The sequence below is a fragment of the Bos mutus genome, chromosome 23, assembly GCF_027580195.1.
Source record: "Bos mutus isolate GX-2022 chromosome 23, NWIPB_WYAK_1.1, whole genome shotgun sequence".
NCBI lineage: Eukaryota > Metazoa > Chordata > Mammalia > Artiodactyla > Bovidae > Bos > Bos mutus.
In genome coordinates this window covers 18,470,639-18,484,126 of record NC_091639.1, presented here as the reverse complement: position 1 = coordinate 18,484,126, position 13,488 = coordinate 18,470,639, and the positions used below count along the sequence as shown (strand labels likewise).

At 41.5% G+C, this 13,488-nt stretch overlaps 1 protein-coding gene across 1 annotated transcript in view; it reads left to right on the top strand.

Moving 5' to 3' along the window:
- The window catches only part of DCDC2 (doublecortin domain containing 2), a 145,872-nt gene that overhangs the window by 126,534 nt on the left and 5,850 nt on the right, over nucleotides 1-13,488 (top strand). The window contains exon 9 of the mRNA XM_070360667.1: nucleotides 13,088-13,396. Coding sequence (XP_070216768.1) covers nucleotides 13,088-13,396 — 309 coding nt within the window. The remainder of the gene's footprint in view (nucleotides 1-13,087; nucleotides 13,397-13,488) is intronic.

The following is a 13,488-nucleotide window of genomic DNA, read 5'->3' as shown; positions in this document are numbered from 1 at the left end:
TCTAGGGCATGTGGGCTCCAGTAGTTGTGATTCGTGGGCTCAGTCATTGTGGTTCCCAGGCTCTAGAGCACAGGCTCAATGTTTATGGTGCACGGGCTTAGTTACTCTGTGGCATGTAAGATCTTCCCGGCCCAAGAATTGAACCCATATCTCCTACATTGGCAGGCAGATTCTTTACCCCTGAGCCACCAGGGAAGCCCTGGGTACTCTTCTATTTATCACAGGTCTCAGCACTCCCTATTACCTCACACCTGTCCTGAATTACACATTTATGTTATTTGCCCAACCCCTGGGGTCATTTGAGTTTGTGATGCATGATCTACACACACAGAACACAATGGCATTTTAAAGAATCTGCCGCCTAGAAGCTATCACCAGAAATAGGAGGTTTGAAGTGCAACTATGCCCACTGACATAGTTTTGTCCCTTTTAGAGAATGAGAGGTCACTTACAACTTCTCTTATGAATGATAAGGTCAATGGAGAGCTTGTTTCTGTTACTTGTTCACATGCCATAAAACACACAGAGAAAGATGAAGAAGGCTGTTGCTTCTGACCAGACCCCTAAATCTACTTCAGTGAAATGGATTTATTAAATCAGTGAAATGTGTTTATTCATTCCTTAAGAGGTTACGGAAAAACCTAAATGAACTTTTTGGTTGGTCAGCTCAATCGCTCAGTCATGTCTGACTCTTTGTGACCCCATGGACTGCAGCATGCCAGGTCTCCCTGTCCATCACCAACTCCTGGAGCTTGCTCCAGCTCATGCCCATTGAGTTGGTGATGCCATCCAACCATCTCATCCTCGGTCTTCCCCATGTCCTCCTGCCTTTAATCTTTCCCAGCATCAGGGTCTTTTTCAAGGAGTCAGTTCTTCGCAAGGGGTGGCCAAAATACTGGAGTTTCAGTTTCAGCATCAGTCCTTCCAATGAATATTCAGGACTGATACATTAAAATAAGGGCTTCCCAGGTGGCTCAGTGGCAAAGAATCTGCCTGCCAGTGCAGGAGACGGAAGAGATGAGGGTTCAATCCCTGGGTAGGGAAGATCCCCTGGAGGAGGAAATGGCAACCCACTCCGGTATTCTTGGAGAATTCCAAGGACAAAGGAACCTGACAGGTAGAGTCCACGCGGTCACAAAGAGTCAGACACGACTGAGCACGCTCACATCAACTACAGTATTAAAACAATAATTATAAAATGTTGAGAACCAGAAGGGAAGCGGGTCTTGACTTCTTTTTTTGCCATGGAAGGAACAAAGCCCCATACTGTAGTAGGAAAAGCCACTTCTCCACACAGATACAGCCTGCTGGGGGCATAAGTGGGGGGCCTACACTATCTGGCGTTCTGTCTGGACACCTCAAGGAACAGAAGCTGGGAGATAAGGGGCTTCTATTTCATTCCAATCCCAAAGAAAGGCAATGCCAAAGAAAGCTCAAACTACCGCACAATTGCACTCATCTCACATGCTAGTAAAGTAATGCTCAAAATTCTCCAAGCCAGGCTTCAACAGTATGTGAACTGCGAACTTTCAGATGTTCAAGCCAGATTTAGAAAAGGCAGAAGAACCAGAGATCAAATTGCCAACATCCATTGGATCATCCAAAAAGCAAGAGGGTTCCAGAAAAACATCTACTTCTGCTTTATTGACTATGCCAAAGCCTTTGACTGTGTGGGTCACAACAAACTGTGGAAAATTCTTCAAGAGATGGGAATACCAGACCACCTGACCTCCCTCCTGAGAAATCTGTATGCAGGTCAAGAAGCAACAGTTAGAACTGGACATGGAAAAACAGACTGGTTCCAAATCGGGAAAGGAGTACGTCAAGGCTATATATTGTCACCTTGCTTATTTAACTTATATGCAGAGTACATCATGAGAAATGCTCTACTGGTTAAAGCACAAGCTGGAATCAAGATTTCTGGGAGAAATATCAATAACCTCAGATATGCAGATGACGCCACACTTACGGCAGAAAGTGAAGAAGAACTAAAGAGCTTCTTGGTGAAAGTGAAAGAGGGGAGTTAAAAAGTTGGCCTAAAGCTCAACATTTAGAAAACTAAGATCATGGCATCTGGTCCCATCACTTCATGGCAAATGATGGGAAAACAGTGGAAACAGTGACACACTTTATTTTTTGGGCTCCAAATCACTGCAGATGGTAATTGCAGCCATGAAATTAAAGGACACTTATTCCTTGGAAGGAAAGTTATGACCAACCTAGATAGCATATTCAAAAGCAGAGATATTACTTTGCCAACAAAGGTCTGTCTCATCAAGGCTGTGGTTTTTCCAATAATCATGTATGGATGTGAGAGTTGGACTAGAAAGCTGATTGCTGAAGAATTGATGCTTTTGAACTGTGGTATTGGAGAAGGCTCTTGAGAGTCCCTTGGACAGCAGGGAGATCCAACCAGTCCATCCTAAAGGAAACTGGTTCCAAATATTCATTGGAAGGACTGATGCTGAAGCTGAAACTCCGATACTTTGGCCACCTGATGTGAAGAGCTGACTCATTGGAAAAGACCCTGATGCTGGGAAAGACTGAAGGCAGGAGAAGGGGACAACAGAGGCCCTATGAGATGGTTGGATGGCATCACCGACTCAATGGACAGGAGTTTGAGTAAACTCCGGGAGTTGGTGATGGACAGGGAGGCCTGGCGTGCTGCAGAGGTCGCAAAAAGTTGGACACGACTGAGCGACTGAACTGAACTGAACTGAAGTATCTCACAAATGGAAACAGGTTCCATCTGAGTGGAGGGCTGCTCGGCCTCCACTGCCTTCCCTGAAATGAAAGGAATTGTATGCAAATGGCCTTTTCAGCTTCAAGTCAACCTCCTTTTAGTGAATTGTATTCCTATTTGGTGCTGCAGGCATCTCACTGCAGGAAGAGTTAAGATGAGGACGCTCTGCTTCTAAACTTCCCTGTGCATCAGCACCGAGGCTTTTTGTGACATCCCCTTGGTTGATCTGTTTAATTGATAGGAATGGTGTTAAAATGGTGTTAAAACATTAACATGTAGCCTTCAGGAATTTCTGATGTAAGTGAAAGAAGATAACATTTACTTGCCAAGTGAGAAAACTTAATGGGATAGGTTTTTTTTTCAAAAATAGCTATCTAAACATAAATTCTCAAAGTATTATATCTTATCCTACTAGTGTCTGGGCCCTTGTGGAATTCAACGGGTCTAGGCTAGTCAGCTGTCAGCGGGTGGCCAGGCCAAACGTTCCCTCTCCGTGTCCTGACAGTGTCATGTCTATGAATAGAGCCACTTTTTTTTTTTTTGTAGGTCATTGTACTTCAAACCACATCCAAACCATTTTCCCCTACCTTGTGAAAGTAAGCCTCTGAAAGCTGAAAATAGGAAGCAGTACTTTGCTGTCATGAAAAATTGAAACTGATTATTTCCAAACACCTCATTCAGCTTGGGTGGGAGATGATTTTAGTCTCCATGGGAACAGAAATCAAACAAGTGCAGGAACTTCTTTACTTTCAACATCTCTGCCTGAATTCTGCCATCAAATCCACAGAAACACCTATAACATATCCTACTCCTAAATTTCAAAGGTAGCAATTGTTATACCGAGAAATGAACATCTAAGGTGGTATTTTTTTTTTTTTCCTGCTCCTCTCCGTCATTAGTGCCCTCTTAGTCAAGTGATTAGTGCCTGCTCAGCTCTTTGATTATTGCCTGCTGAGGCACGTGATCAGTGCATGATAGCCACGTGATCAGCGCCTCTCAGTCACGTGATCAGCGCCTCTCTAAGGTGGTATTTTTATTGGGGGGGGGTGGTAGTGTTCTGAGCTCCAGTTTCTAGGTCTAGGATGTTTCAAGGATGGAGCAGGAACGATAGGCAAGAATGGAGAGGATGTTTGGGTGGTTAGGTAGGCTCTCTTGCCTGGAAAGTTCTAGCTTGTGCTGTTACCTCAGATAGCAAGGGTTTTAAAGTTTCAAATACATTTCTTGGGGAATTCTGATATAAGAAAAATCAACATTTACTTCTAAAGTGGGTGGGACATCAGCTGTAGGTGCTATTTAGATGCTTTTCCCATTTCTAATTTTTGGTGCTGTGGTTACGGTCAAAGGTGTGATGTGAGTTTAAAGTGTAAGTTATCTAAGCAGTCCCATCTGTCTATGAAAATGCCTTCCAAGTAATTGATGCTTCCTATATTTTGTGGCTTATTTCCATATGATTTCCATATTCCATCTTCTTTCCTCTTACCACTCAGGAATCCTAAGTTAACCTTTGTAGCTGAATACATATTATCTAGAAAACCTGAATACTTATGGTTTCCCCTGAGCCTTCCGTGCTTGGATGCAGCCAGCAATCATAAGTACCAGACCTCTTCTGTCTTGCCATACAAATCAACCATTTTCTCAGGATGGGCTCTTACAAAATAAATAATCAGGTATGCATGTAGGCAAATGCAGGCAAAAAGGCACTTGGAATATCAACAGTGTTGTCATGTTAAGGAGAAAATCTAGTATAACTTTTCTAGTAACTATTAAGAGCAATTGTTTATGATAGATAACGTGATTTTAAAAAGGTAAAAAGTCTCAACTTACAAAAACTTCTATGTTTAAGGGTACATGTTTTCTGTAACTGTCCACATATATGTAATATGTCTGTTAATCTAGCTGCGCTCTGGATGTTCTTGAAGTCAGTGAGACTATGAGACTGAAATTTATCTGCATGATTTGTGGGATCATTATGTGTATCAGTTTAGTGAGTGCAGGGGGTGAGGTTTAATGAATACCTTTTCTTGACTCCAGTGAAATGTAAGAATTGTGCTTTATACAGAATACAGTATTACACAATTACTCATAGGCATGAGCTAATCTTGAAAGGTCAGGATGGAGCAGTTTTCAGTATCTACCTTAAAACTATTCCCTTCAAATTTTAGTCACAGATTGGCTAAAATTCGACATAAACACCAAGGGAGAAGACCTTTAAGCATAGGTAAAAATATCTTCCTAGTTTATTGCCTTGGCAATGATGTGTTTCTTTTTTATAAAGTGACTCTTAAGAAAGAGTGGCAGGGTGATGTAATTAGAATAAATCTTGCAGAGCTGTCTTTATGGCTGAACTTCTGTCAACAGTGCTGTGCTTAGATGCTCAGTCGTGTCCGTGTCTTTGTGGCCCCGTGGACTGTAGCCTGCCAGGCTCCTCTGCTCATGGAATTCTCCAGGCGAGAATACTGGAGTGGGGTGCCCTTTCCTACTCCAGGGGATCTTCATGACCTAGGGATCGAACCTGCATCTCTTGCATTTTCTGCATTGGCAGACAGATTCTTTACCACTACCCGGGAAGCCCAACAGTCAGTCCTATTTTCTCCCAATTTTCAATTAAATTGGTATTTTTAACTTAAAAATATGACTTTCATCTAGTGAGGCATTATTACAATTAGAAATTTTAAGCAAAGATATCTTTTGGGGGTGGTGGTATATTTATGATCTTGCCTGTGTTATATACATGGATTAAAAAGCCTCAGAAAACTAAGATCATGGCATCCATTCCCATCAGTTCATGGCAAAAGGATGGGGAAACAATGGAAACAGTGAGAGACTTTATTTTTCTTTATTTTTTCAGTTCAGTTTTCATTCCAATCCCAAAGAAAGGCAATGCCAAAGAATGCTCAAACTACCGCACAATTGCACTCATCTCACATGCTAGTAAAGTAATGCTCAAAATTCTCCAAGCCAGGCTTCAGCGATACATGAACCGTGAACTTCCTGATGTTCAAGCTGGTTTTAGAAAAGGCAGAAGAACCAGAGATCAAATTGCCAACATCCACTGGATCATGGAAAAAGCAAGAGAGTTCCAGAAAAACATCTATTTCTGCTTTATTGACTATGCCAAAGCCTTTTACTTTGTGGATCACAATAAACTGTGGAAAGTTCCTCAAGAGATGGGAATACCAGACCACCTGACCTGCCTCCTGAGAAATCTGTATGCAAGTCAGGCAGCAACAGTTAGGACTGGACATGGAACAACAGACTGGTTCCAAATAGGAAAAGGAGTACGTCAAGGCTGTATGTTGTCACCCTGCTTCTTTAACTTGTACGTAGAGTACATCATGAGAAAACTGGGCTGGAAGAAGCACAAGCTGGAATCAAGATTGCCGGGAGAAATATCAATAACCTCAGATATGCAGATGATACCACCTTATGGCAGAAAGTGAAGAGGAACTCAAAAGCCTCTTGATGAAAGTGAAAGTTGAGAGTGAAAAAGTTGGCTTAAAACTCAACATTCAGAAAACGAAGATCATGGCATCCGGTCCCATCACTTTATGGGAAATAGATGGGGAAACAGTGGAAACAGTGTCAGCCTTTATTTTTTTGGGCTCCAAAATCACTGCAGATGGTGACTGCAGCCATGAAATTAAGACACTTACTCCTTGGAAGAGAAGCTATGACCAACCTAGACAACATATTAAAAAGCAAAGATACTACTTTACCAACTAGTCAAAGCTATCTAGTCAAGCTATCCATCTAATCAAAGCTATGGTTTTTCCATTAGTCATTTACAGATGTGAGAGTTGGACTATAAAGCTAAGCACTGAAGAATTGATGCTTTTGAACTGTGGTATTGGAGAAGATTCTTGAGAGTCCCTTGGACAGCAGGGAGATCCAACCAGTCCATCCTAAAGGAAATCAGTTCCAAATATTCATTGGAAGGACTGATGCTGAAGCTGAAACTCCAATACTTTGGCCACCTGATGCGAAGAACTGACTCATTGGAAAAGACCCTGATGCTGGGAAAGATTGGAGGCAGGAGGAGAAGGGGACAACAGAGGATGAGATGGTTGGATGGCATCACCAAATCCGTGGACATTAGTTTGAGTAAGCTCTGGGAGTTGGTGATGGACAGGGAGGCCTGGCGTGCTGCAGTCCATGGGGTCGCAAAAAGTTGGACACAACTTAGCGACTGAACTGAACTGAAGTGCCCTCTAGGGACCAGCAACATCAGCACACCTGAGCTGTTGGAAATGCGGAGGCTCAGAAGTGCTGACTCAGAATTTGCATTTAACAAGATGCCAGGTGATGGAGAACCACTGGCTTAGAAGACATGAAACTGGAAGTAACTGTTTAACATGGTGTTCAGTTTGGGAGGTTGCTCCGTACATTATCTTGGGGAAATAGTATAGTCTCATGATCATAAAAGTGTTCATATCCCTCTGTCTCTATTGAACAAGTTTAACTCTTTATGCTTCAGTTTGTTTGTCTGCAAGTTGGGATGAGAATAGCAGTTTCCTCAAATGGTGGTGAGGTTAGTGTAAGGCGAGTGTAGAGAAAAAGAGAGCTAGCCAGGCAGTCAGGCAAGAAAAGGGAAATTTATTAGAGGGAAGCGAGAGGGTGACTGGCCCTTCAGGAGAACCAGTGTCCTCACTTTCTGATGGGGTCTTTCTTATACTCTGCCCATGAAAAATTCTCTGAAGGGATGGTTAATTTTTAGCCTGTTGTTGAGCCCTGTGGTCACATAGCTGGAGGTCTAGAATCTGGTGGTCTCGTAGCTTTGAGAAGGTAGGTGCCAGTGAGAAAACAGAATGTCATTTGGGCAGTTTGGGCAGTCTCAAGGATCACTTGAGATCACTAAAATGATCACTTGATCGTTTTATTCTTTGTTTGTGAGGTCAACATAATGAGCCATCTCAACAATGAGATCCCATGTGGGCCCTATCAGTGAGTTTAAGTATGATCATGCATATGAAGTACATGGAACATAAGATCAGGTACTGGATGGAGTTCCCAATAGACATGAGTCTTGTCACCATCACCTGTCCCTTCAGGCACACACTATGCTGGCTTTTATCTGTAGGAGGCACATTTGGGTTTAGTTTAAGACAACGAGTTGCAGTCCTGTGGGAAACAGGGTGATGGACACAAAGATGAATAAGAAAGAACCCTTGCTTCTAGAAACTTCCAGAAGGCCTCCCTAAAGCTAAAGGTTGATGTTTCCCCATTATTCCACAATCATTCCAAGCATTGTCTGAGGCATCTATTCGACTGCAATTCATGTTCACTGTTTTCATATCTCACAAAGCAGAGGATAACAGTACACTGAGATTAGAGTTTGAATGATGTTCTGAGGGTGCAGATAAGGAGTGACAACTGGCCTGAGGGGACAAGGATAGCTTTGAGAGAAGGTGGGTCTATCAGAGGGAAGGTAGATCCTTCCAGGCAAAGGTAGGAGGAACAGGATGAATGGCTACTGCCGACTTGTCATTACAACTGAAAAGTTGTCCATTGCTGAAGTGCACATACTAATCTATGGAAGTCATCCTATTTTGGTATCTCTTGGTGACACATTTGTATTACTTTTAAGAGTGAATAGAGTTCAGAAACAAAGAAAGCTATTGAATGGTAAATTTGTCGTGAAAAGCGCCTGACAGCGCACTCAGAAGCAAAGATAAAAGTAAGTAACTAAAAGCAAGGGTGATTAGTTTATGAAAATTACACCTAGCCGTCTCAATGGACTGGAAGTTGAACATCAGCCTGCATTTTACCTGTGTTAACCAAAAAGAGCAAGATGACTGCTGTGTCTTGCTTTATTTTATTTGTTTTCACTGTGAACGTGATTTAGAAAGGATACTGCTCTAAGTGGCTCACTAGAATACAATTTCATTAGTGCAAATCCTATACTATACTATTTCACAGACAACCTCTCAACTCCTTCCATTCAGTACAAGAAAAATGGAGTGGTAACAGTAATAAACATACATATATATATATATATATATGCATATGTATGTAGCTTTTCCAGTTTATAATGGTCTTTCATGTGCATGATCTCATTTGGTCCTTACTCAATTCTGTGCGGTCATTATTTCCACCAGCCCACAGCTGTCTCATCTTGCACAGTATATATTTTACACTGCCAGTTGACATCACCATTGTAGAAGACATCAGTAGGCAGAAATTTTGTCTAGGAACCACTGCCCACCCCCGCACTCCACCCCCACCCCCCACCTCGTGATCTTCTTCAAGTCTGAACACAGTCCCTTGGGATCATGTGAGAACTGGCTCTTGCAGGAAGGAGAGGTGACATCATGTATGAGAGCTCTGCTTCCCTTCACTGTAAAAGGGACAGTGTGATTTGACCTGGGAAAAAGGGCTCTTCCCTGCCTGTCTCTCTTCCTCCTTCTTCACTTTCTCAAGTTGAACTTGTGATTTCTTACTCGCACCTTTTCCATTTCTTTCTCCCCAAACCCTCCAACCCTGCCCTTTTGGTGCTGTGTCTACTCTCCTTTGTTGAAACTGTTAACCTCATCTGGATCTTGTAAGGTTCTTTGGGTGAGTGGCGGCGTGGGACGTGGGCTCCGTACACAGGTCACCCCCGCTCAGTGCGCTGACACAGGGGTCCAGTGGATGTGACTCCCTGTTTAGCTGGCAATCAGCCAGGTTCAGCTTAACAAGCAGGGACTCAGAACTTGGGGATTTTGAAGAAATTAAATAGTTGCTAAGATTTTTTTTTTTTTTTGATGAAGTGGAATGAGATCACACTTAAAATATAATGTGGCTGTCTATTAATGGATGCCCACTCTCTTATAGAAGCAGTGGTTTTTAAATTTTTTACTTCTTTGCAAGCCCTTACTTACTATGGTATAGATTTTATCCTTGTGTGTGTATATAGGTATAAAACTCAGTGTTCCTTCTGGGGATGATTTGATTGATGTATACACTGGAAACATCTTTAATAATTTAATGCTTGCTTCAAAGGAGATTACACCAAAAAGCGCATTGCTTTTCATTTATTCATTACAGATCCGTCATAGAAGCATTTTTTCTTTCTTTTATTTATTTATTTTTTGCCCTGAATTGTAGTGCTGTAGTAAATTTCGTACTACACTCAGGGTATTTTAAAAGATTATAAGCCTTTTAACTAATGTTATCATCCTATTTAAATTGATCAAATTGGTATTTCAGCCCCATAACCTTGCATTTCTGAAAGTTGAGCTAACCAGATATGGCTTCTTTTGATGACTACTAAAATAGCTGTTCTGGGGAAAGTCTAATAGAAATAATGGGGTAAAAACATAACACTGCTTGTTAGTAGTGATGACAATAACAGCAAAGAGAACAGAGCCTGGATTTAGGGCTGGGTATCTCTGTCCGTAAATGGAGATTAGCGCATGTCGCAGCCCAGGTCTTTTCATTAAAGGGGAAAAAAATGAATATACATTTGGGAGTAAAGAAAGGAGTAAGATGAGAAACTCAAAACCAGAAACCAACACTCTATCATTTGGCAACTTTTAGGTATAAATCCAGATGTCAGTAAAGGAAAACAGACTTTTCCCCACTGAGACAGCAGTAGTTACCTTAGCAGACTTCAGCAAGCTCTTGTAATACATTCTCAGAAGCAAGGGACCTATCTAGATTCCTAAATGATTACACTAAAATTTGAGTTTTCTGTTGTTATTATTAAAGATTTTGTATTAAAAAAAATGCTAACTTCTCTTTAAAACCAAAACCCAAAGTTGTTTTTAATAAGGCAAATTTTGTTGTTGTTGTTTAGTGGTGAAGTCGTGTCCGACTCTTTATGATCCCATGGACTATAGCCCGCCAGACTCCTCTGTTTGTGGGATTTCCCAGGCAAGAATACTGGAATGGGTTGCCATTTCTTTCTCCAGGAGATCTTCCCGACTCAGGGTTCGAACCCCGACCCCCTGCATTGCAGGCTGATTCTTTACCATCTGAGCCACCAGCGAAACCCTAAAGCAAGTTTAGGCATAATAAAGGTTACATTTTCCAGGAGACTAATAGACAATTATCCAATTCTCAGAGATAATTTGCAAAGAAATTGTTTTATTCTTACTGGCTATTAGTGCTATGATATTTCTGGATTTTGTCCTGTCCTGCTTCACATACTCTGCCTAATAATCTTCATAATGTTCCTTCCCTCGATCGACTGGTCTTTAATAGAAATTCAGAAATGTTTTGTTCTCAGGTTAATAATTCCTTAAACAGTAAAAGTATTATTGTCAGCTGCATGTGTCATATTTTCTGGCCATTGAAAGTACCCTTGAGTGTGCTTACAGCAGCAACTGGGTAAATTATCAACTGCTAGTGTTATTACTGTGAGGAAGAATACAGGACTTTGGGACAGGATTGCCTTGGGTTCCACCTTAGCCCTGTGTATTCACCTGCTTTGTGATGCTGGCAGCATTGAGTGATTTCTCATTTTCCTAATTCATATAATGGGCATCAGAAGCCTATTTCGTAGGGTTTCTGTGAGGGTTTTAGGAAATGATGAATGTATGAGGACTGAGAGTGACATTTGACTCTTACGGGTGATGGGTGGTTAGTGTGTTTGCTGCCTGTCTTTTGTTCTCCACCTGTAAATGCAGTCATGCCGTCCTGTAGAAATCTCTGTGCACAGATGTGTGAGCTCTGGCCTCAGGCCACCTCACCCCACCTTGAGTTACTGCTCTCTCCGCCTGCCCTGCAATCACGTGATGTGTTAACTGCCCTGCTCTGCATTCTTTGATGTCTTTTCCTATTCAAAATAATGTGTTGAATTTTATCCAGAATTTTTAGTCTACTCTGCTCCATTTCCTCCCTTCTTTACTTCCAAAACTGAGCACATTATGGTGACTTATAAGAAGACTACTTATAGCCCCATAAGAAGAATTTGGGGCTTCCCTGGTGACTCAGATGGTAGAGTCCACCTGCAATGTGGGAGACCTGGGTTCCATCCCTGGGTTGGAAAGATCCCCTGGAGAAGGGAATGGCTACCACTCCAGTATTCTGGCCTGGAGAATTTATTCCATGGACAGAGGAGCCTGACATGCTACAGTCCATGGGGTCGCAATGAGTCGGACACAACTGAGTGGCTTTCACTTCACAAGAAGAATTTGGGCCATTAGAGGAGAATGGACTTCCAGAGTTAGAAGGGAGGTCAGAGTTATTGCACCTCAAACCTTCATTTTCCAGATTCCAGATGATTAAGGGACCTGTTCAATGTCAGATAGCTGGAAAGAGGCAGGTATGGGGTCTTAACATAAAATAAATTCTATGTTCTTTCTACCTGATCCTTAAAACAAAAAAAAAACTTATTTTATTTATGGCAATGAAGAAATATGGTAGGTGCAGGAAAGAAAGAGAACAACAAATGAGAAAATATTTTATTTTATTATTATTATTTTTTAGGATCATGCAGTGCCAAGTGCTCTGCTAGGTACTATATATAACTTATTTACTCCCCATGGAAGTTTTATTACATTCTTATTTTACACGTGGGGAATCTGAAATTCAAAGAAATTGGGTAATAGACAGTGCCTGGCCAAGACTTGAACCTGGGTCTTTCTCTCTCCAAAATCTTGCCTCTGGAATTTTGCCTCTTGTTCTCTTTTAAAACAGACTTACAGGTATCCAAAGAACAGTAAAAGCTCCTTTGGAGTTTACAAAGTACTTAAGCATTTTCATAGAAAGAACCTATTGTTTCTTGGCTTTGGATCTTCACGACAATCAATTTTTGTATTTGCAGATATACAGTCAGCTTTCTTAGGCATTATATGGAAAGCTATCTGCATTTTTTTTTTAGAAAACCTGGATTCACATCCCTGGCATCGTTGTCCCCTTTTTTCACACTTAGAAATTTAAATACATACCAAACACTAGTGATGGGGATGATAACCTCTCTCCAAAGAATTTTTTTTTAATCTCCTCCTCTGGGCCAGACATTCCACTAAACATTGGCCAAGGATCTTATTAATTTTCTCTTTGCCATGGGGAGTAAGAACATTAATTTTGGAGTCACATGCTTTGTTCTCATTCTGGCTCTTCCACTTATAAGCAGTGGAATCTTGGCCTAGATACTTGATCTCCCTGTACCTTAGTTTTCTCACCTGTAAAATGGGAATACTACCAACCTTATAGGATCATTGTGAGAATTCAATGAGAAAATATTTGCGAAGAGTGGTATCTATAGCTATGCAGTGGAGGTTACACAGGACATACTGTATATGTGCAAATGTACGGAAGTTTTACTTGACAGTCATACTGTAATTATATGATTATAATGTGCCATGGAAAAATCTCTGGTCTGCTTCCTATCTTTATCCATTATTTCTTTTGATCCATCAGAGGCCAGCAGAAATAGTAGATGAGGAAGAAGATAGAGAGAAGGAAAACAAGGAGGTGGAACAGAAGGGCGACTTCTCAGGAATGAATGGTGAAGTTAAAGAGGAAGAAGGAGACCAGGAGGAGCCTGAAGCTGCAGAGCAAGCAGAGGAGATCCCAGATCACAGGGAGGAGCAGGCAGGTTCTGCTGCTCGTGTGAACGGAGGGACCGATGAAGAAAATGGCGAGGAACTGGCGCAGGTTAATAATGAGCTTCAAGAAGCGGTGGAGGAGGAAATAAAGTCTCAAGGAGCTGGCAGTGAACATGAAGAGGTATTTCTATAGGATTATTTATAAGGATTAACTATTTATAAGGGTTAAAGACAATATTGAGTCATTTTTTTCCCTTGTAAATTTTATTGCCT